Here is a 25,729-nt window from a genome sequence, read left to right as displayed (position 1 = left end):
GTTACCTACTCAATTACAATATGTTTAAAACTGTATTACGTATTAAATAAAACTCCTCAATGATATACGATATGTATGTTTGTGAGTAGTATATAAACTGTGTTTACATACATAATTTCAACGAATCTTACCTAATAACTAAGAGAATATAAAGGGTTTATGCTGTATAACTGTACGGGGAATATTTATAAACCATGTGGGAGAGTTTATAAGGACTTAAAATATATAAAAATGACCATATAAACATATGGTTTCTACTTCGCGGGTTTTCTTCTTTCGCGGGTTGCTCTGGAACGCAACCCCCGCGATGGAGGAGGGATTACTGTACTACATAATGAAACTCTGAGATCTGTGTGTCTGTTCCCTCAGAGCAGTCTGATTGGTCAGTTTGGCTTTGGCGACGCGACAAAGGAGGACGTGTGAGACGCACAAAACCAGGCAGAAGGTGAGAAAGGCGCCCTGGAAGTGATGACAAGAGTCTGAGAAGCAGGCTTCACGGGAATACACTTGAGAGACGGAGCGCAGGTGAAGAGACGTTCACACACGCAGAGGAAAGGCGCTGAAGGTACACGTATTGCAAGAGAGAGCAAATATGTTTGAGTTATTGTGTTAGCGGTCTTTAACAGGCGCTCTAGCTAGTAAGGAAAGGAGCGCAGGCAGATTAAACGACTTGCTTAATGAGAAATGAGCCAACGTGAATCTGTTGACCGAGCTGGATGACTGGCACCAAAGTTTAATTTTTTTTGAGTTATTGGAGAAGTTGCTTTAAAACCCGGTGCCCTACCCAAAGTGTTAGAAGGTCTGGTCTTGATGCTGACAATCTGAACAACTTCCGGCCTATTTCCCATTTACCTTTTCTGTCAAAAGCTCTTGAGCGTGTTGTAGCCTCCCAACTCACTAACTACTTAGCCTCTAATAACTTGATGGAACCCGTTCAGTCCGTGAAACTGCTCTGCTACGGGTAACCATTGATTTGCTTATGGCAGCAGACTCTGGACAGATCAGCATATTAAATCTGTTAGACCTCAGTGCAGCATTTGACACTCAGGTCAGACATGACATCCTACTGTCCAGAATGGAGAACATGCCACTGGGTATCTCTGGCACTGCCCTCCAGTGGTTCAAGTCCTATCTGACTGATAGGCAGGAGTTTGTTAGTCTTGGTAACAGCAGATCCAGCTCAGCGCCAGTCACACAAGGAGCTCCTCAGGGCTGTGTCCTTGGCCCTCTTCTGTATTTATATGCTTCCCCTTGGCCATATTATTCATAGCTATGGACTGGGTTATCATTTTTATGCAGATGATACTCAACTTCATTTCAATGTTAAAAGTGGAACTTCATCAGAGCTTTCTCAGCTCACAACGTGCCTCAGTGAAATTAATACCTGGATGGAGCAGAACTCTTTAAACTTAAATTACAACAAAACTGACCTCCTGCAAATTGGGACTAAAGTGCAACTTAATAAAATGAGCTCCTTCCCAGTCCATCTTGGCGGTGATCTCATCAGACCTGCCTCTACTGCAGAGAATCTCGGTGCCATTTTTGATTCCTCCCTGTCTTATTCTGCCCACATAAACCACATTAAGGGCTCATTTATACTTCACGCTCAGAACGCGTACGCGCACATATCATGGCTGCCACGGGTTCTGAGCGTTCATTTGATGCGTCCTCTGAGCAGGTCCTCAGAAATTAACGAGACGCGTGCACGAGTTGCAGTCCCAGTAAAAAGTCGGGGGGGGCGCAGTGTGCTAAAAGTTGGAATGTGACATCAGAGTCACTGTTTACTATCTACATGTGACAGAAAGCCGCTTTGCGGATCCTACGAGATCGGTGTGCATGCTTCGATATTTGATAAATGGTTTGATGTGGTGAAGCAAAATGCCAACATACAGATGTATTTGTGGTGCTTTTATATTCAAGCGTTGGATATTCCCGATCGTAATGATACGATACATTTTAAAAGTCTCACATAACGTCTTCTGTGACGTCTTTTATTTCTAGGGCTTCCTCTGGTCCTGACAGCAGCGGATCGCCAGCAATAGATCACCACACTGAGCACATTAAATGTATGACATTCCAACTCTCTGCACATTTAGAATCCTTAGATTTATATTTGATATCACTTTCATGAAGAAAAGCATTAAAGTATGTATATTACATTTTACAGATAAGTCGGTAATTTCATTTAAGTAATGAATACTGCTAATAATTACACACATGGGGGTGACACAGTGGCGGAGCGTTGCAGGGAGTCACGTCACTGATATTCCCTGCCTGGAGTTTCCATGTTTTCCTGCTGGGTTTCCACACTGTGCTCCAGTTTCCTTCCAAAGATATGCAGATTTGGGGATTTGGTGGCGCTAAAATGACGCCAGTGTGTATGTGTGTGCTTGTGTTCACCTTACAATGAGCCGAGGCCTCGTCCAGGGATTGTTTCTCACTCGTGCCCAGTGCTAGCTGGAATGGACACATCCCTGGATTTAATCAATAAACATCCTTTTCAGAGATATTGCGGTAAGGTGTCATCGGAATTTAATGGGTGCTGTAGGCAATTCACAACACAGAGAAGCCGGACTTGTTCTCGCCGTGATGATATCTCGCACTGCCACCTGGTGGACTCCTCCAGATTTACGTAAAGTACGTGCGCAGGTATAAACACTTCAATGCTTACGTAGCTGGAGCATGCGTTGCGTCGCGTGAAGTATAAATCCGGCCTAAGAAACTTTCTTACTTTCACCTCCATCACATATCCATGTCCACTCCTTCCTCTCCTTCTCTAATGCTGAGACACTCGTCCCTGCTTTTATCACATCCCACATTGATTATTGTAACTCGCTGCTGGCGGGCGCCCCTTCTACTCTTATATCACAGCTCCAGCTTATTCAAAACTCAGCTGTAAGAGTCCTGACACGGAGCACCAACAGCGGGCACATCACACCATCCTGCTCCGCCTGCACTGGCTCTCTGTGTCCTACAGGATTGAATATCAAATCCTACTAATAACCTACAAAGCTTTAAATAACTTCACGCCAAACTCCATCAGTGACCTTCTCCATCACGATGTGCCTGCCCGCCCACTAAGGTCCTCTGATTTTGGCCATCTTGTTGTGCCCCCCACTAATCTACACTCCTTGGGTGACCACAGGACCTTCAGCTGTATAGCGCCCAGACTCTGGAATGACCTACCGACATTAATCAGGTCAGCTGACTCCAAACTCATCTGTTCAGTTTGGCTGTTAGCTCTACTTGACTTTATTACCCTTCTCTCAGTTTACTTCTCTGTCAAGACGCTCATGTGACCAGTGTGTGTGTGTGTGTGTGAGACCATCAGTGATGTGGTCTGTTAGGCTCTTTTCTCTGAATTCACTGTCTTAATCTTCTGGTTTGTACAATGCTATATACTGTATACCCTGCCATTCTTTATTATATTCTGTAAGTACCTTGAGCGTGGGAAAGGCGCTATATAAATAAAATGTATTATTATTACCTGTCCTTGGCCTCCATTTGCCACCTTTTAGAGTAAGCAGAGGAGTTTTTTAAAACTCTCATCTAAGGTATCAAACTCCAGTGAATTTACTTTAAGTCGACCACAAAAACAAATCCGTTTTCAGGAGGTTCCAGAATTTCCTTTTTCAAATGATCAGAGCAGTGTTTGAATGCTCGGTGCCCTTTCTTATGCCAGCTTCCATATGTCATATTGTCAAAGAGACGTTTACAACTCCAGTCCTGGTGTCACCCAGAGCGGCGTTTCTGAACCGGTGGGTCGCGAGTTGGTTTTGTATTTAATGGCAGACGATCCGATGATCACACTCGAATCACCAAGGGGGATCAAAGCTGCGATGATTGCACTTGAATCACCCAGGAAAACCTTCCGTACGTTTGTGGGGGGGCATAGCGGGTCCGTGGCTCAGAATAACACGCCAGTTTTAAATAAATAGTCGCTGCACTTTTGGCTTAAAGAGGAGGCATGGTGGTGTGGCCAGAGCGGTGCCCAGCCTTGGGTGTTTCCACACTGAAGTGCACAGGTGTGGGGTCGCCCCGCTGTGCCACGTCCCCCATTATATATAGTAGGAGCGCAAGTGCGGAGGAGGAGGAAGAAGTGGAAGCTGAGAGCCGGTGTGGGTGTGAGTGGGCAGGTGGGCAGGGCTCGCTGTTGGTCGCTGGCCCTAGCGGGGTGTTTGACTGGCACCCGGGGGCAGATGGATTGCAGTCGAGGACGGCTTGCCACAGGAGGTTGAAGCCCCAGTGTGAGCACCCTGGTCACTGGGGGAACCCGAGTGTCGGTCTGGCGGAGGGGTCCGAAAGGCTACCAGACCAGCGGGAGGTCAGCTGCAGGTAGGGCGACACTCCTCTGGTGCAGGGCTCGGGTGGGAGAAACAGGGTAGCCGCCAGCTAAAGAAGGCACCGGGTTTTTAAAGGACTTGCTTCCAGCCATTATTGTTGTAGTCAGTTTTAAAGGATTTGTTTATTGGGATTCGGACCTCCACATTTTCACTTTGGTTTTTAAAGGATTATTTATTTAATGACGGATGGACACTGTTTGGATTGTGAAATAAAAGCGCTGTCTGCACTTGTGTCGTTTGGTGACCTCATTGTCCAGCTCATCGGGTTACATTACCATAGGCGGAGTGGTGGCTCTGAGGCTGGGGATCTGCACTGGCACTCGGAAGGTCGCCGGTTCGAATCCCGTAAATGCCAGTAGGGACTCTGCTCTGTTGGGCCCTTGAGCAACGAAGGCCCTTAACCTGCAATTGCTGAGCGCTTTGAGTAGTGAGGAAAGCGCTATATAAATGTAATGAATTATTATTATTACCGACCGTGTCGGGTTCAAGAGGCTCTCCAGGGTGTAGGGTGGGTCACAACACCTACAAAGGTTTTGAAGCGCTGACCCAGAGTCTCAGATATATAAGGATGGCCTCATAAATTCCATGTTGTTTGAGGCCGGATTCTGATCCCGATGCCAGCTTCTTCCTAATATCCAGGGAAATCGTTTTAACTTTAGGCCCCAAGTGCAGTGCCCCCCATAGTGTTTGAGATAAAGACACATTTCTGCTCCACAGTTTCAAATGACAAACAATTCAGAGCTTGTGATTCAAGCGCACACTGCAGACTCCGTTCAGGGGATGGGCACACAATTCAGTCACTCAACATTTCTTCTACATGGTCCCCCCATTTCATTTGGGACACCGCAGTGGCAGCTCTGTTAAAGCTGTTGTCATATTTAGGATTGTCTTGCATGTCCCTTTCACGCGATGACTGCTTGAGGTCTGCGACTCATCGACGTCACCAGGTGCTGAGGGGGCTTCTCTGGTGATGCTCTGCCAAGCCTCTAATGCAGCCATCTTCAGCTCCTGCTTGTTTCGGGGGGGCTTGTCCCTTTACGTTTTCACCTTTGGCATGTGGAAGGCCTGCTCAATTGGATTTGAATCAGGTGTCTGGCTTGGCCATTCCAGAATTCTTTATGTTTTAGCGTTGATAAACTCCTGTGTGGCCTCAGCAGCCTGTTTGGATCATCGTCGTGTTGTAGGATGAAGCACCGTCCAGTGAGTCTGGAGGCATCTACAGGAACTTAGGCAGGTCAGATGTTTCCACACACCTCAGAATTCATTGTGTGGCTGCCGTCAGCAGCTCTATCATCAGTGAAGAGAAGTGTGAACCTGTGGACCTGTGACAGCCATAACCCCCCAGCACCATGTTTAAGAGATGAGGTGGTCTGCACTGGGTGTTTTGGTCTCCACACTTTGCTCTTGTCATCACTCAGGTGACGCAGGTTTGTCTTTGTCTCGTCCGTCCACAAGACCTTTTCCCCAGAATTCTGCAGGCTCTTTGACGTCCTTTTTTCCTCAAACTGCAGTCTGGCCACCCCGTGTTTTGTGGTCTGCATCTTGCAGTGTGGCCCCCTGTATTTGGGTTCATGAAGTCTGCTGCGGTTAGTCGTCTCTGACACACACACACACACACACACATCGGCCCCCTGAAGACTGTGGTGCTTCTTCTTCACCATAGTGAGGTTTCTTCTGTCCTCAGCAGTGGAGGTCTTCCTTGGCCTAGCAGTCCTTTTATGATTACTGAGCCCACCAGTGTGTTCTTTCTTCTTCATGATATTCCAGTTGATTTCGGTCGTCCTAAAGTTTTACTGAGGTCCTCAATGATTTTATTCTTGTTTTCCAGCCTCATGATGGCTTCTTTGACTTATTTGTCACAACATTTGCCTTCGTGTTGAACAATTACAACTACAGACTCCAAAGGGTAGAAGCAAACCGAGGAACCTTAGGAAGCCATGAAACCCACCTGAGGACTCACAAACACCAGGGACGCTGATTGTCCCAAACATTATGGTGCCCTGAAATGAGGAGGAACTATGCAGAAAACATGTTGTGTGGCCAAAACGTATGCACAGCCCTTGAAATGAGAGTCTGCAGCGTGCACTTGAGTCACAAGCTCTGAATTGTTTGTCCTTTTAAACTGTGGAGCAGAGGGGGAAAACGAGGAAAAAAGGAGTCTGTCTCCAGCGTTATGGAGGGTGCTGGATGTTCTTTTAAATTTGGTTGTTCCTGGACCCTCAGTTTTATCTGCACATACTGCTGCTCCCTGGTGGTCCCAGGCTCTCCCACCACCTGAGCCGTTTGTATAAGGGGTCTCCCGGGTGTTTTCGCTGTTGTGTATTTGGATTCAGCTGCTGCCATGCCGTTATCAAGTCTGGTAGTAGTTATGCGGACAACAAACGTTCAAAAGCAACACCCCAGAGTGCTCACCCAACAACAGTACGCTTTCAAACAGAGTGTGCTGGCTTATTAAAAAATTATTTACCAGTTTTAATTTCACAATACCAGTTATAACTTAAGGCTATGACTGCTGTTTAAACTGTAAAGGTAAGTCACTCGTCATTAATTCGTCACCTAGTAAACCGTTCAAAGAGCTCACTGAACGCACACAAAGCAGGTCTCCTCAGGGCCGCTGGCTCCTCTAAAATATCACCGATTTTCTGTTACCAAGCATTTTGCAAATTCCTTCTTCCATTTCACTTTATAAACATGTCACACGTCCGCAGAAATTGCTAGATGACTCTAAAATCCTGGAGTGTACATGCAGTGGCCAGGATGAGGATTGATATGCCTGGTGGATGGTTTTTTTAAGAAGGTTGAACCATCTGCACGTCAACGTTAGCAAAAGTAAAGAGCTGGTGGTGGACTTCAGAACGAGCAGAGATTCTCCCACCCCGTTCTTCATCTAGCGAGTAGACACCATGCTAGTCCAGGTATACAAAGAAGCTCTTGGCACAGAAACCATCTGCAGCGCACTCAGATACTCAACTTTCTGCACGTTTTATTCTTGGGTGTGGAGTTCATTTTAATTGGCCCCCCGTTTTGCCCTTCAATCCACACTTGATGACCCATAATGACAAAGTAACACCAGATCTCTCCTTCCTAGAAGTAGTCTGAGCCTTTCCTGTGGCACTCCACATTGTGCTCATGTGACACTTTGGTTTAATTCTCCTTGAGATGTTTCTAGAACTTGATTGGAGTTCATCTGTGGTAAACTGCATTGATGAGACATCATTTAGAAAGACAGACCTGGACCTGTGGATAGAACATCCCACAATCCACACAGCCTGGCAGGATAAAAGCCAAGCCACTAACTCTCTGGAGACCTCCATGATAAAAATTTGTGGTGAGGCACAGATTGGGACAAAAACAATTTCTAAAGCTCCAAGTGCTCCCAGGGACACAGTGACCTCAATAATAATCTCAGAATTGGCCGTCCAGCCAACCCAAGTTACCAGGTAAGGAAGTGTTGTTTTAAGATGGCGTCGTCTGCATATCATCTTGTGTGTCGTAAGTGGTGAACAATTCAAGAAATGCTTGGCTGTGACAAACCCCAATCACCGCTATCACAAAGCTACATTTTGCCTGTGGTCAAATGCTCTGTGACTTCCCAGCAGAGATGGATCGACCACGTAATGTACCAGCTTTGTTACGAGTATTAGTACATTTCTGTCTCATTGATATCATTGTTGTCCTGCATTTCCAAAACACTCGGCCTTTGTCAGGATGCGTGTGCCAATCTCTGCCTGAACGCCATCTTCTGTGAGGACAACTCACAAGCTCACCTAAATCCTCATCATTTCTAATATTAGGAACATTGATAAAATGATTTTACTCCGACTCCAGCTTTACATTAGTTTGAGAATGCTGAGCCAGCCAGGACAGTCCGACTGAACTCTAGGTGGTATAAACTAAATCTTTGTTTAAAAAGTTAAATCAATAATCATTCCTAATACTGAGTGGGTAGGTTTAACAGATTGGTAAAAATATAATTTAGTAAAATACAACACCTCCAAGTATTATTTTCAGTTGATTACACACAGTGAACAGAGCATGCTTGCCATCTGCAGCCAAACACTACTTAATATCTTTTGCAATAACTCAGACTGTTTGTTCATACTATTTATTACTGTACATTTACTTTTTATGTACCATTTGTGAACGACAGTTTGAAAGGTACAGCCCTCCCACTCCCCACATTGTACAAAATATATATATATTTAAAAAAAATAAAATTAAAAAAACAGAAGAAAAAAAAAAACCACAAACCTCCCCTTGGATCTAACTGACATGTATTACAGTTTTAAATGTACAGCAGTGCAAATTCACATGGAAATTAATTTCAGATGGACATTCTAAAACATGACAGACATCCTAACATTCATTCCATTTTTACAAAAGCGCAGTCGTCACCCTTCATGGCCTAGTATGTGCCTCTTTCTGGTGGCCTCTTTCCAATCTCTGCAGGAAAGGACACCTGAATAAAATAAGCTGTAAACAATTAAAAGTGAACAACAGAAATTGCCACAAGGTCAGCAGAGCAGTGGGGTCTAACACAGACTTGCAGAGAGAAAGGAGAAGCGAGAGCCCACTTAGTTTTCAGTCCTCCTCCTACCACTCTCAGCACAGCTTACAGCTCAAATGCTTGGTTCCCATTCCTAAATTCTCCACTCTCCAAGGAATCAAGCCGGGCCCACCTGACCCACCCAGCCAAACTCAGCTGTAAGGTCAGCATTCATCCTATTTGAATAGGCATGAGATGTGTCTCAGTCTAGACATAGAATATTATTATTATTTTATACTAGCATTTAAGAGGGCTATACAGGGTAGTGCACACCACAGAATGGCCTTGATGAAAATCTGAAGCACTACAGCCACTGATCGCAGGTCTCGGGTTCAAGTTAAACTTACTGACCCCGTCTCTTCAGGAGGGCAGAAACAGCTATGCTGACCTAGTTAACACAGAGGGAGGGAGGGAAGGGCATCACATCTTCAGTAAGACTACTTAAAAAGATCTTCAGAGCAGTCAACCAGTCTGTGCGATTGCACTCAACAAAATAAAACAAAGTACCACCAAACTGGGAGGTTTTTTTTTTTTTTTTTGGCTCCGTTTTGTAATGCCCAGGAACAACAAAACCAAAACTTAGCTTCCATTTTTGAAATGTAAAAACGTTCACTCAGTGCACCAAATAAGGACTCATAATAGGAAGGGTGTCTCTCCCGCATTCTACAGAATTACAGTTCATCCTTCACATTTGAGTCCGTTTCCTCCTCCCCTTCCTCCTCTTCTTGCTCTTCTTCATCTTCGGGTGCTTTTGCTTCTTCCTCCTCTTCCTCATCCTCCTCCTCCTCCTCTTTAGTTTCCTCTTTCATTTTCTTTTCCTCCTCATCACGTTTCTTCCTCTCTTCTTCTTCCTGCATGTCTTTCATTTTTTTCTCTGGATCCTGAAAAGAGACACTTGCAAGTTTCAGTAAAGTTCTAATTTCAGATTAAATCCAACCACCTACTCCTCCATTCATGAAATCCACCAGTAAGAGATAAAGTAGATGGTAGCACTGTTTACAGAAACATTCTACAGAACTACAAAGGCACTTGCAAATGGACATTAGAGCTTGCAGGGTCGGTTTAAAATCAATTCTTAAATGACAATTGTTCATTGAGCAACAACCAGAAGGTAAGCGAATCCCCCAATCTGTGTCCAAAATGTAGTACATAGCCATTGTTTATTCATAGACAGACAGCTTTTACAATACCTGTAGAAATATCACAACAAGAAATCCCCACAAACAGTTTACCAAAAAAAAAAACTTGTATTAAGCAGCCCCACGATTACTAAAACACAAATGAGTTGGATGCCCTCTCTGGGATTTGTTCCTGGCTTGCGCCCTGTGCCAACTGGGGTAGGCTCCAGCACCTGCCTATGACCCTGTTCAGCGGGTTAGAAAATGACTGACTGACAAAAAAGAGTTTTTCAGCAACACGGGATATATCACAAATATCATATGCTAAAAACAAAATTAATCTGACACTGCTCTTTTGAAATCCCAGGAGGAAACGGTTTTCTCTGGCTCCCTTAATACCACAGAACTTACTAGAGTCTCCAAACCTCTGCTTACCTTTGTCGCACCCCATGTTTCATTACCGACTTCCTCAGCAAACTTTTCATCATTGGTTATTAAGAAGTTATCAAAAATGGTTCCAGATTTCACCTGAAAGAAAATGTAAGAAAACTGGTATCGGCTTTAAGCAAAAAATATTTTAAGTAAATCATAAACAAATTTATTTTAGTACTGTCAGTGGCCATTTGAAAAAACGGCTTGAGAATACGATGGAATATTTTCACCTTCTGAATGATGCACACTATATAAATCTCATCTGTTTTCAAGTTTTAACAAGCAAAAATGAATAATTACGCATTGACACTTAACGTCTCTAATACGTAATCACTCAGAACACTTTTAAAAGCACATCATCACCAGTTTAACATCCATTTTGTGGGTATACCCAGGTTAGCTGGTGGCCCCTCATGTTCTACAGTCCTGGGCATCCTTTGGAGTGAGACCTAATATTTTCACATCATTTAGCACCAACTCCACCCAGGTCTTATTTGACTTCCCTCTGGCCCCATCCCCTCCACTTCCATCTTGAGGACATCCTCACATAACCATCCCTCTGCTTCACTATTGCATTTGGTCTCATTATTCTGCAGCCTTTCCATATGCTTCTTCCAGGAATACAGAAACCCCATTATTATTATTCACAATGCTCTAATTAGCAGATTTCAAACAATTCACACCTTCTGCATCTCGTCTTTCTTTTGCAGTCTCCTTTGCAATTGTGGTGGGTGTATGTTTTTCTAATTGAACGATAATAATCTACTAAACATTAATTTCCATATTTTGATAGTATGATCAATATGAAGATGCTATGCGCATGAGGCTCTGTTAAAAAATTAGAAAAGAATATTTCATATAAACCAATTTTCAGGTAATATTGCCACAGAAGTACATTCATTTATAACACAACTTGTATTTGTTTAAAAACCCCAAGAGAATTTACAGTGTAATCCTGGAGAGGGCATTAAGCATACTACTATCATTTTCTAGTTACAGAAAAGCAGTAGTGCAGCTCCATAATATATTGGACTAATTTTTGCAAATGATATTAAAAATTAAATGATAAAAAGAGCAGCAACCACATGCTACTGCTCGCTGTCTGTCTGTGTTTTACCATCAAACTGCCGCTCAAAATTTTATCAGTCTTTGAATATCTTCTTCATATATTATGTCTATATGTGTGGAAGAGAAGGTCTGTGATACGGTTTGCATAGTTGCAGCTGGAGATCCACAAAGGCAGAAAAATGAATCACGTATCATAAAGTAGTTTTTATTCCTGAGCTTTCAACCCCTGCCAGGGGTCTTCATCAGAGGATAATGCTTAGTCTTACAAGAATCAAAGGCAATATATAGCAAAACATTACGTAGGGGGGAGGTGGTTAAGTCAGTGTGTGTGTGGGGGGGGGGGGGGTATTGAGTGTTCAGATTATTTATTATGAACATGTTCTTCTTAAGTTTGCATACGCTGGATTTATGTCCAAGTGTCTGTTGATGGTGTTCTCATTTGATAGCCAAGATTCGGCCAGCTCTCTAGCACTTTTAGTACTGGCCTTAAATTTTACTTGTACATTGTCCCAGTTAAATGAATGCCCTGTTGATTTAGTATGCGTATAGATCAATGATAGTGAGTCCCTTCTTCTGACAGTATTGCGATGTTTCTGTATACGTGTTGCGATTCTTTTTGAAGTTTGTTGAAGCAGAAACACGAAACGCAGTTTTATAGCATTCCATGCAGTTCTTGCTCAGCGGTATACATAGGACAAACTTCAAAAAGAATCGCAACACCGTCATAACAAAGGACTCACTATCATTGATCTATACACATACTAAATCAACAGGACATACATTTAACTGGGACAATGTACAAGTCAAATTTAAGGCTAGTACTAAAAGTGCCAGAGAGTTGGCCGAATCTTGGCTATCAAATGAGAACGCCATCAACAGACACTTGGACATAAATCCAGCATATGCAAACTTAAGAAGAACATGTTCATAATAAATAATCTGTACACTCAATACCCCCCACTCCTGACCACACTGACTTAACCACCTCCCCCCTACGTAATTTTTTGCTATATATTGCCTTTGATTCTTGTAAGTCTAAGCATTATCCTCTGATGAAGACCCCTGGCAGGGGTTGAAAGCTCAGGAATAAAAACTACTTTATGATACATGATTCATTTTTCTCCCTTTGTGGATCTCCAGCTGCAAATATAATTTATATTATATAAAGTCACCTGGACATAGCAGAAAAGCCAACGACATGACATGCTCATCATTTCTACAGGTGATTCAAAGTATAAATGTTGTGGGTTTTTTTATTTATAGTTGAAATTTGTGTCATTTGTCACCTGTGTTGAAGCAATGTGAATGTTTCCAGACTTAGTTTGGTCAAAAATGAAACATTCAGTTTTTCAGGGAGTGTGTGCCCCTCACAAAATATACTTGTATTCAGTATTTGTGTCCATTTAGTTAAGCTCAGCACTTTATTCTTTACATTGATTTCACTATCCATATCACATAATCTTGTCAAGTTTCCTTTATTTTCAAAAGGAAAATTAATCTAAATTCCTTGAAGAATAACTGAAATCATATGTATACTGGAAAAATATGATGTCTGTCAGCCATGTCTGTTCTTTAATGATATAATGGGAAGGACAGGCTGAAGTAAAACACTGAATTCTACTCAGCTGTAAGATGAGGAAATTTGTGAAACATACCTTGGTTTAGTAACATCTAATCTTTGGTCAGTCATTTTTAGGAGTTGTCCCGAGTCTTTCCTGCTGCATGAAGTATAATGGAGCTACACCTTGTGCTAAAAAATGTGTCGAGTAATTTTAACCACAAATTTATATAGTAGTTAAGACTACTGCTCAACTATGATGCAACTACCAGACAGATCCACTGATCCCACGTAGTTTCATCATTTCTTCACACTGCACTATATGCATTTGTCCGATGTAATGAAAATCAGTAGGAATCTAGCACTAGACTCACTGGCAGGCTTTTTCCCTCTTTTGCATATAGTTACACAATATGTTTTTGGATTATCATCACAGTTCCTAAATCAAAACTGATTCCAAATTAGATATTTGCTAAAAAAAAACTAATAACACTATTTATAAATGAAATGAGGGTCCACCCGTGAAAGTTGTGCTTACTGCTCATTGTGATGGTGATCAGATGATAAGCCTTAGAAAGGGGCAAATAGTTTTCTCACTGTTAGGCACATGAAGTTTAACTACCTGTTATTAAAACCATAATGATGACCGAAACTCAATGTTTATATATAAACAAAAAAAAATAAAAAATAAAAAAATAATAAAAGGGAAAAAACACCTTATGCAGAAGATTATTCTAAAAATATACTGAAGAAATTCAATGCCTGCTCCTCTAACCTACCTGCCATAAATCAAGCCCAATTACACCAATGCTATCATATTTGTAAATGGCGACATCAGCAGTGTACTCTGGGTTGTCTATTTCAGGGTGGATCCACTTTCCCTTGTAGTTGGGATTGTCGATCTGCCGAGGTTTCCATTCACCCTGTTAATATATAAAAACAGATATTCAGATCTATAGTGTCAAAGTGACAAGAAGGACAAACATTAGCCATTTTAACTACCTTGTAATCTGGATTCGATATCATTGGAGGTTCCCATTCACCATCCATCTCATCATCCCAGTCATCAGGCTTCTTGGCATCTGGATCAGGAATGTGTTCTGGCTTGTCCCAGTCCTTAATGAGAAGGAAACGGTGTAAGAGATGGTGCCACTAACTACATTCCAAAGAACAGGCACTATGGAGTGTATGTAACATTCTGAAAATATGTTTAATTAGAAGGCCTCACTATGCCTACATGCTTACTCGTGTGAAAGTAGTCTCCATTGCACAAGGCTAGCTCAGTGCCGTTCTTCAATCTAGAGACAGTGTAAAAGGAAAAAACAAACTCATTGCTAAACACCAACCTCTGGCTTTTTATCTTCTGGATCATCAATCTTCTCTTTCTCATCCCAGTCATCTGGTTTCTTGGCCTCAGGATCTTTGACCTTCTTTGGTGGCAGAAAGTCCCAGTCTTCCTCTAGACTGCCAGACTCAACCTTCTTGTTGTCAATCTTAACCTCATAGGTATTGTCAGGACGGACAATTAGAGTGTATAAGTGAGTGAACTCATCATCCTGAGAGGGAAAAAATGTGACAATGTTAGGTTAACTTTACAGAGCAATGATCTTTGACAATCTACAGGAGAAGAGGAATGCAAGAAATGTGTTCACCGTCATGTCACATTCAGTTATTTTTTCACATGAACTCTGTAAACTTTACAAGAGCAACAATATAACAACTTGAAACAATACAGCAGAATACAGATGTACGCACCATATAGCTAAAACAGAAAAGAAAAAACTTGCAAAAAAGAAGTCACTTATTTTGAAAACCCAGAAATTGCCACACATTCAAAGTGCACCTGCATTGCAAGCTGAATGTCTTTTGCAATCTGTTTAGATGGCCAATTTAAAGGCTAGTATTTTGTTGGAAGTGTTGACGGCTTTTACAAGGTAAGCGAAACCCATCCAAACTGATACATATTTTCTGATATTGTAACCTGCAAAAGTGGCAGGAACAAGGGAGATGTACAGGGGTGTCACATCAGTGCACATACACAATATCACTGACTGAATAAAACACTTCAGGCAGCAGGATGCACCCCGTGGTGGTCTTGAGCAGGAGTTTAGAAAGAATGTGTAATGTCCCTAGCACATAGACAGATCAAGGTAAGCAGAGGAAAGTGCAGGGTGATTATTTCAAATCAGAAACATGAAAAATATTCAGTGTTTACATCACAGTCCTCACAGGAGAACTAGTCAAGTAAGGAAGCTATAATTTAATAACAGTACATGAATTATCCATTTAAAATATGTAATTTATAAACAAGGCAGATTGTATGGGATGGTGGCATAGTGGGTAGGTCTGCTGCCACATGAATCCAGTGTTTGAATCCCACATTCCAACATGGTCTGTGTGGAGTTTATGTGTTCTTACCATGTCGGCAAGGGTTCTCTATCGCTAAAGATGCGGAGGTTTGGTTAATGGAGTATTCCAAATTAAACCCAGAGTGGGTTTATGTGGTCTTGCAGTGGAGTGGTATGCTTTCCAAGCTCATTTCCCTGCCTTGTGACTACTGCAACTGAGATAGGCCAAGATAGGCTCCGTCACCTGTGACCGTGAATTACATTAAATGGGTTTTATAATGTTATTTCATAAAAGCTGAAGTGCTGCTATAGAATTTTTGAAAGCAGATTCAGCTGCTGTCCTATTAAAACATAGTGTTCAATGAAGGAAGGTGCTAATAATTTGAACATTGGCTTGTACAGCAGAAGTGTATCTTTCCTTAAAATGTTTTCACAAAAGTACTCAGCTGTCAATATTTAGAGTAAAGACATGAGAATGTTACAATGAGTGAACCTGCCAACACATAGAAATCAGGAAAACTGCTAACAATGACACTCATTTAATTGGGGATATTGACAGCTGGAGATATTAACGTGGCAGAAAAATATCGTTTAAAACTGAATTTATTTAATGGCAACAAAGTATTTCCTAAAATTCTCATGTATAACCCTATCCTAGAAAGAAAGAATAACTTAAAACTGGGCTATTTTGCTTTTACTTATCAACAAAATGTTCCAATGGGGTAAACAAAATGAACTTGACAAGACTTCTTAAAATAAGCTAAATAATCTTAAGGAACCCATTTCTTCATAAAGCAATAAATATTACAATAGGGAAAAACAACATTTAGCAGCTTGATGTAAAATTGTTTCACTTGTTTAGATTTCATTTTTTGCGGTGATATGTTATACACAGAGGACACGACTCCTAGAATTCCATTTTGAAAAAAAAAAAAAAAGCACGCTTTCTGCCCAGAGATCCTTTTAGTTACTTAAATATGTTCAAACTATGTACATGGAACAATCAGTCTACAATAAAATTACCTTGCATCTGATATCCTTGTTAATCAAATGATTCTTTCCTTTGTAGTTAAAGATAACATGAACTTTTTTAGTTCCTGGACCACAAATATCTGGGCCTAAACAAAACAAAACACAACAACTGTAATTAAATGAATTAAAGTACATTTTGAAAGATGGCTGGTAGAGAATGATATAGTAATAATTCCTGTCAGTACTACAAGGAACATATGGCCTCTAAAAACTTTGTCTGGCTTGTTAAGTTAGAGCCAAGTGTTGTACGCTACCCCATATATTTTCCATTGACTTGCTTATTTTGCGATTTATTATCCTTTGCCAAGCATGGGTTTGTCTTCCTATACTTCTTGTTCTTGAAAAATTCCAGTAAAGGGCTGTTTTCTTGGGTATATTATTGCCTTCCCTAGGAAGGAAATGCTCTATTCAACCCTATTTACATCTACCGATTTCAGTCGTAAAGTCGCCCTGATTTGTTCTTGCCCACAGTTCTACATTTGGGATTTCTTCAGGCCAATAAATTTGACTGGTCCTTCTCTGGCAGCAAAATATAAGAGCTAAAAATGAAACTCATTACAAATGCCCTATGGTAACAGAAGGCTGGCTACACCATTGTATCTTTATGGAAAAAGTAAGAATAATAGTCATGCTGTGCAACTGACATTGACCAGATATGTATATGATAGAAAATTTATAAATTACAGATTGTTGCTATAATTCAACATAGATTTTTTTGTAATTACCATAGTGTTAATCAATAATTTGCAAGTACATTTTTAACCTAGTCAAATTAAACAAAACCACAAAAGATTTTTTGTAGCTATTGCATTTCCCGTGTATAACCCTAGGCCCAGAGAAATGACAAACTGATAAATTGCCCATCTGGTGTTGTAGTATGTATAAACAATATCACATGTCACAGTGCAACTTTCAGTACTGCCCCCCCCATTATATTTGGAAAGGAAAAAAAAATATTTTTGAACAGAGCAAAAGAAAATCAATTTCTCATCTTAGAGAACACATTAAAATACCATTCGCTAGTGCTTGTCAGCCCTAGACCAAAGCCCGACAGAGCTAGATTTCTCTCTATAATCTCAGTTCCCTCTACTGCTAATATATTAAAAAGAAAAACACACACACAGTGTCCTATCTTATATTGTTGTCCAGGGCTGTTTTGGCCCCGAAATGTATTTGCAGATAAAGAAAGAAAATAAGCTAATTCTTAGACTCTACCTCGTTAGGCCCTTGAGCAGGGCCCTTAAACTGCAATTGCTCCATTCTAGGTATGACATTAACCTGCATCCAGCCCAGCAAGTAGGCCCTCCAACTGGTAGGGAAAATTTGGGGGTTGGGGGCAGAATTGGCACTCCAGCCACCATAAAATACAGTTACAGTTTCACTAGAAACGATTTAAATAAAAACTAGTGAAAACTTGCGTTAAACTCACCAAACATGATGTTGTATTCCGAGTCACCGTGCATGTCCTCTTGGTTAAGATTGCTGGGGAACAGCTTTATGTATCCTCCACCGCAGTCTATGCTCTGCTCATGCTTTACAGTAAACTGTATCACTAAAGTCTGGCCTTCATTGCTAAAGGTGTCAAATCTTGATGAAATAGAATAGAATCGAGCATCTTGACTGGTCTGGAGACCTGAAAAACAGAATGTGGAAGATTTAAGAAAACTGATTAATCCATCTTTCTACAGAATTTTGTGTTCATTTTTAGCAACTTTATACAAGTTTAACATCTTGGCATAATGCAAAACAAACAAGACCTGATCATAATCCCTTTAACAATATGCAGCTCAGATAGAAGACTTGACAGATTTTGGGCCCCAACAGTGGATGAATGCAATAACAAACAGTTTTCATATTTTTTATTTTGTCCCAAACATTTCAAAATGCTTATAAGTCATACTCAATACATATGTTAACACATTAAAAAAAAATGGAAATTGTAAATGTCATAATGATTAGTTTAATGGCTTTATTCTGGTTACCTCAGAAGACAAGTGATTTCCTTCTCACAATAAAGAAAGAATATATATATATAACAGCTTCCATGTGTTTTCACAACAAACAAGGTACAATAATTAATGATATGTACATTACTTGGTTCTGTGTCTCTGAATAGCCATATCCAAATACTTATTTTTTTTTCTGTTGTAAACTATGAAATAGTGAAGTGGCAGTTCTTTTCATTACTAACCTTTAGTTCCTTTGTCACTGTACATTACTAAATAATGGTGTCTCTGGTTTGAAATGTGAGCTAAAACAATAAGGATATGGCTTAGTGTACAATGCTTCTAGTAGCCCATTGACAAAAAAAAACTACCACAAAAACACTTTGATATATAAAAAGTACAGAATGATCCAAATATACTGTTTTAGACCTTAAGACAGCATTTGCTTTGTTAAAACTGAGAGGGTAATTCATTACTTTGTTTCAATTTCCAGCCAGGTCTGGTGGCGTTTCATACTGCAAACTGTCAAAAGAACAAAAATGACCAATAAGCATCCCGTGGACATGTGAACTTGTTTCACTGGGCAGAAACATCTCTTTTCCTGGGTAAAAAAAAAAAATCATTGAGGATCAGCAACAGTTGTGTTTGCGCACTGCCACATTTTCCATAATTGTTTGATTTATTTACCAAACACGGCTCTGTGAACAAAACACATATTGTCAAATAAATGGGAGAAATACTTGAAAAGTATTCAATACTAGGCATGGTCCGGAAAGGAAATGTTTTAAATGGGTAAGTGTACAAAAGAAGGCAAATGTGTTGGGTGACTTTGATTTAACTGTATGATGTTTCCTATTTACTCCCCAGTAGTCACCATATGGATGTAGTCTCAATTTAGGTTATCACAAGTCATATATAGTTGTAGGAGTTAAGATGGTATATGTTAATAATGTTTATCATTTAGGACAAATGTCAAAATTAGTGTATCCACATAACGCCCAAAAAGTGACTGCATTGGGAGGACACCCCACACCACCACACGTATCAGGTTCCTCATCAGGTGCTAGGCTTGTTTAGACTGACAAGTAATTGTGCGAGATGATGTATCATTAGTACCTGTGTGCATATTTATTTCTACATTTTAATTGTTTTTAATACTCACGTTAACCTTCAACGGATTACACTGTGAATGAAATTCCCTAATTATCGACAGCAGACACTTAGCGTCAGCACTACCACAGCATGCACTATTTCACCAGTAATGCACAGTTTTTCCTGTTGTTAGATCGGTCCCATGCTGAATCTCATTCAGGCTGCTCAAGGGTTCACATGGTACCTCACCGAGACTGCCCTTTTCAAAGGGTCTTGGTCCAGTTGTTTTGGTCTGCACTTGAGTGTAATTGGCAGGTTTTATATCTACCGAAACATTCTAGTCTTTCAGGAAATTTGGACCAAAGTTTAAAGGAAAGGAAAAATAAAATACACCAAACTAACTCGCTGTGAAAACACCTTTAAACACAGGGCACCATTCCTTAGAATAGAACATTTCTTCTTTCTTTATTGATGGGTTATATATTTTGTAATTAATGCAGGGCCACATAGTTTATATCCATTTAAATATATTGTATTAGAATAACTCAGGAAACATTACTGTTCATTCTAGTCATTGCAGCTTCGTACACAAGACCCTGATATGCACAAACATTAATGCCAGTAGTCATTGTCTAAAATTCAAATACAATAAGTTTTAAAGACACTTGGAATAACATTAAAAAAAGAATGATTTGATAACTGCTTCTAGTCATAAAGTTAGATTATTTTGAAATAAAACAATCCTCACAATAAACCACCTTGAGAAAATATAATGACCGTCTTCCAAAATGTCTGTAATTGAACAGCATTTGAAATGACAATTAACACCAGCTACCATGTACAACTCTAACACAATACACATCTATATAGGAGGTGAGAAAATAGGGCGTTTTTAAAAACACAAATGGCCATTTGAGATGAAAAAACATGCATGTAGAGGAAGAGCAAGTCTAGTTAGCAATAAACACAACCTTGATAGACGTTATGTTGGACTGACTGCAAAATTGTTCTCATGTCATAGTATCTTTGTTTTACTGTGGTATATATTTAAATTTCCCCTTGTTGACTAATAAAGCTATGTCTAATCTAATAATGTCTAAATGGAGGTAAAGGGAAGCTTGCCAAATTGATTCAGTTCTTTGTTTTGAATTATGGAGGAACCCTCTAAACACCCAAATGTATCCACAGGGAACATAAAAAAAAAAAAAGAGGGATTACAAACTAGATGACGTTTCCATCAAACTCAACCCACTGTAGTCAATAACTGAAGAGTTCTGCCATCATTAAATTATAAACAAGAAACTTGAGGTTCTATTTTTTTTCACCTGTAAAGTATAGGTAGGGTACTATTATGTGCATCTGCCTGAAGAACTGATGCAATAGTAAGCTTTGCAGTACTTCTTGCAGCTTTATTCCATTTACATAAAGCTTTAAACAAAACTCACCCTTATCTTTTTCAATATCACCATAGAACTTCCCTGAAGACAAGATGAATTTTCCATAGTCCGATTTATGCTTTGATTCAACCCAGCGGCTTTTCCAGGCATCTGAAAATAAAGAACAGCGATGTATAATTACAGGACCAAATGGACCGATAACAACTGTAAATTTTCATTCTATACTGAGATAACCAAAAATCACTGTAGAATTCTAAAATGTATTTTTGTCCTTCCTTTATTTGTTTTCAGTTTCAAGGCACATCTATCACCAAGTCTTATTTTCTCATTTTTAAGGCCCTCCTGTTCCAAACCAATATAAACTGTACAGTATTTGGGTCATCTTGTGTTTGATTTATTGCAATCAAAAACACATTATTTTTAAAACTTACAGTAACTGTGACAAACACTATGGCCCAGAGTGTAAGGAGATGCACTTTAATGCACAAAATTCTATCCCCAACACGGATTCGATCTGCGACTGAGGCCAAGTCACTTTACCTGTCAAAGCTTAAAGGAGTATTTAACAACATTTACTACATCTATATAGCAAGTCTAATTCAAGGTGCTTTACACATGGTAGTAGGTGAAACAAACATAAATAATAATTAACTAAACTAATTAAACTATGGGCCACATGGCCATTGTGGAGATTTGTAGATCATTTTGATCGAATAGACCAGCTAACCTAAATGGAGCTGAAAGACGAGAAGGGCCCTGATTCAGCACTGACAATGCCATGACTATTTTGTTAAGTAACTGACTCAATTATTTCGAGACTCGCAGCCAAATTAGTCTACTGATGTGCATCCAATTGTATGTTCTACAGCCTCCAGGTATAAAACTCAAGCATCAGCCTGTACTGCACCTCTAAAAGGTACACTGCACATGCTTTAATTCCCGGTTGCCAACTAAATTCCGCAGACAGAGCTTAACTAGACATGTCAAGCCGAATGCCATACTCGGGATGGGCTTCGTTTTAGTAGCGAGTTACGTATGTTTTTCTGATCCATATCCTACATACTGCAGAACGATCTCTTCTTTTATTGCAAGAACACACAGGTTCTACAAAATGTTTTAACTTTACTCCAGTCCACCTTTAAATTAACACCTGCCACATATCTTCCTAGGTCGGCAACCATATCTACGCTAATCCCTTATTTGCCTGTATTTTTCATTTCTGCACAAAAAACATAATGCCTATTTTTAATTACTCTAATTACTGACATTGTAAAGGCCCCACTTCCCAAATGTCACGTCCAGAGAGGACACTCTTCCACCGCGGCCCGGCCGTTCACTCGCTCCGGCTATCACGTTGCGCAGGAGGCGCGGCATATCAACACACTAAAACCCCGGGTCTCACTCACCTCCGTCTTCGAATTGTTCCCTAAAATACACGACGGGGTCGGCGGCCACCAGAATAATTAAGGTCGCTAAAATCAGCGTCTTCATTTTGTAACAGGCGCGAGAGATAAACAATGCACGACAACTGCCAAGCCCGTCCTGTAGCGGATGCCCACACTCTCTCCGGCCACGGCCAGGCTCAGCAGCAGTAGCCACCTCTCCTCTCCGCGCCCAACAGATGGCCGCTTCCCATTGGCTGGTGCCATCGAAGGGTTGCGCGGCCAACAGATGGCCGCTTCCTATTGCTTGACGGCGTTAGGGGGGGTCGGGTCGTCGATATTTTCCATTTTCTGATTGGCGGGGGTAGCATAAAACCGCTATCCAATCAGAGAGCCCCACGCGCTACCCGCTATGGACCTTTATTACAAGCGATGCTGCTGGTCGCAGCGGGCGCCTTCCGAAATACACAAGTCACGGCTTGTTAACAATTACGGTTTCTTCAAATGAAATGTGGCGGTCTCTTTATTTTTCGTAGTCGAGTTTAACGAAATATTCGCAACCGTTTTGTTCGGACTTGTAGCCAACACAAGGCACTGCAAAAAACGGCAGAGGTGCCACTCAAAAATGGTTAGGCGATTTGCAGGTCTCGCCTTGAAAACTCCATGGACCTATTGGCGAAACTCTAAAACCCTTCGTGAGATCAGTCGCCTCGATATTCCATGTTCCACGCGAGCCGTTGGAATTCTTCAGCGGCCTACTCTTTTGTTTTCAACGCCCAACCCCTCTTCGTTCCCTACTCCAGCACGTAATCGTGACCGGTTTGTCGCCTTAAAAAAATCGCCACTAACTTGATTATAAATTGTTCGGAGATGACAATTCATAAGTCGATATTTATCAACGGCATTGGTCAGCTAGATGCCACATAGCAATGAAGTCTCCAAACTGGACGCGATATTTTTCGTTACGCGACCCGTACAGTGTGACAGGCATGGTTTACAAGAAGGCGGATGCGTATAAATGTAAAGAATACAGTAGTGACAAAAATTAAGTGTTTGGGGCACTAATGAATACGCAGTGACTCGCACGCTTTAGATTTTGACGAGATTGGGTTCTAAACTTTGATCGATTGACATCGAGGTCTCTACGGTGGGCGATTCCGCCTCACAGCTGTCAGCGCTGTAAACAAAACTCCGGCGTGCGAGGCGTCATCGCCTTCACGTATCTGACCAGCCGGCACTAGGGGGGGCTCGAATAAAACATCTAAACTTGAACGTGTTACCCTGAGCATTCTTAGAGACAGGATCATTTGTGCCAAAATTAAATGCAATCCAGCGTGTTAACTACATTGCTGTGCAAAACATGCACTTGGAGTAGTTCATTTTGGCACCGGTTTTATCATGTCATAATTAAAAACGTATCAACCAAATAACCGATTGTTTTACAGTATGACACAATTTTCATGTCGCGTACTGTATTTTAATTCATGTGCATTGATTGTTTGTCGTAACAACAGCTCAATAGATGCAATAAAAATGTATATTGTGTAGCCCAATACATAAGAACCTGCAAATACAGGTAAGGAGCTTCAATTAATGTTCATATCAAACACCAGAAAGGGGAAAAAATGTGACCTCAGTGATTTTGACTGTGGCATGACTGTTGGCACCAGACAGGCTGGTTTATTTCTATAATTAGTATAGATTAGGGATGAATGAAGTAAATCTAAAGTGAAATTGCAACTTGACAGAATTTCAACAGAAGAAAAAGTATATACCATAGTGACCAGTAGGGGGCATAGCAACACCCCCAAACCTTACACACAACCACCACAACACAAGTCCCAGTACAATAAAAAAGGTTTATTTGTACAAATACCCTACAAAAAAGTTTTGAAAATCACAAATAACACTAGTCCTTTTCTCCTCTCTCCTTCTTTACCTCCACATGAGCTTTGTCTTTCTTACCCCCCAACTCCTACTCACCTGGATGAGGTCAGGCGGCTTCTTTTATCTTGGACCTGGGAGTACTTCCATTGCTAGGGCAGATCCTGGTCAAACAGACAAAGAAGGCATAACAGATCCCTGCAGCTACAGAACCCAATAAGGCTCCTCCATGGGACTACAGTTCCCAGCATGTCTTGCAGGTATCTGTATAGACAGCATCGCCCAGGGACGCTGTCACCTAATGTATTGGGGGAGCATGTAGTCCCTGTTCTTACATCAAACATCAAACTTGCCTCCCGGCCGTGTACTGTTCCTTATTCCAAGGCTGCCGGAACGCCAGCATAACCATTCATGTACTGGCATCTCATGCCTGTCTCCTGGCCAAGGCAGTTTGATCCTGGCCTTCCTTCTTATGCTTCGGAAGGGCAGGCCTCCCTACCGGGTAAGGAACCTTGCTCCATTCAAGCCAGGATGCCCACCCATGTGCGTTGTGCATCACAATATGTATATAAATAAATATTTGAGTATTTAAATGAGCAAGTGTGGCTACAATATACCCTTCACCTAATGGGTACATCCAGCATGATAATCCACCATGGCACAATGCAAACTGGTTTTATGAACATGACTATGAGTTCATGTTCTTAAGTGGCCTTACCAGTCACAGGACACGAATCCAAGAGAGAACACCTCCGGGCTGTGGTGGAACAGGATATTTGCAGCTGAGAAATCTAAAGAAACTGCATGATGTTCCCATGTCAAAATGCTAAACCGGATGGACGCAGGAACATCCGACCATGGGCCGTAGCCGCAAAAAGACGTACTGCGCAGGCGCCCCAAGAAATGAGGCGCCGCGAGAGGCGGCCAAGACCACAGAAAAAAGGACTGAGCACAGAAAAAAGGAGTCAAACGCAGGCGACGCACACAGCGCCACACGAGCAAAACACCCCCACACACACACACACACACACAAGCAATGGACGGGACACACACAAAGAGGAGGATTTAATCCCATTGCACACGAAACGGGACGCACACAAAGAGGAGGATTCAACAAGCCACAAGCACACACAAAAAAAAAAGCCGCGAGCACCACACAAAACCCATTGGACATGAAACGGGACAGACTTCGGACATAGCACACGAAACGTACACAAAAACGACGATTCAGACCCACGACCACAGTAACATAAATAACAAATGACACACAAAGCCCCATTTCTAAATGAACCGTCCGTATTAAACATACGTCATCTCAACACGTTCACAATATGCAGCATAGGTAGATCTCATTACAATGAGGCACTATTAACCGTTCAACTGCAGAAAAGGCTCCATATTAACAGTGAGTGCGATCCTCCTTATTACTTATCCATATTTCTCACGCTCAAGAACAAACAAGTCATGAATTCACGATCACAGGTACAAAACGATACCGCTCGGATAACGGGACCAAACACAATTCACACTATGCAGCATAGGTGGATCTCATTACAATAAGGCACTATTAACCGTTCGACCGC

At 41.2% G+C, this 25,729-nt stretch overlaps 1 protein-coding gene across 1 annotated transcript; it reads right to left on the bottom strand.

Moving 5' to 3' along the window:
• Nucleotides 1-8,414: 8,414 nt before the first annotated feature.
• calr (calreticulin) lies at nucleotides 8,415-22,505 on the bottom strand. Its single transcript, XM_028812454.2, has 9 exons — nucleotides 22,287-22,505; nucleotides 20,929-21,030; nucleotides 17,875-18,078; nucleotides 16,437-16,531; nucleotides 14,412-14,621; nucleotides 14,068-14,181; nucleotides 13,845-13,988; nucleotides 10,443-10,535; nucleotides 8,415-9,770 (listed from the first exon to the last, which is right to left on the bottom strand). The coding sequence occupies exons 1-9, from the start codon at nucleotides 22,369-22,371 to the stop codon at nucleotides 9,561-9,563; spliced, it is 1,257 nt and encodes a 418-aa protein (XP_028668287.1). The 5' UTR covers nucleotides 22,372-22,505; the 3' UTR covers nucleotides 8,415-9,560.
• Between the last annotated feature and the right edge of the window lie 3,224 nt (nucleotides 22,506-25,729).

Source organism: Erpetoichthys calabaricus, chromosome 10, assembly GCF_900747795.2.
Source record: "Erpetoichthys calabaricus chromosome 10, fErpCal1.3, whole genome shotgun sequence".
Lineage (NCBI taxonomy): Eukaryota > Metazoa > Chordata > Cladistia > Polypteriformes > Polypteridae > Erpetoichthys > Erpetoichthys calabaricus.
Note: the sequence above shows the minus strand (reverse complement) of the source record. Positions and strands in the feature narration are given on the sequence as shown.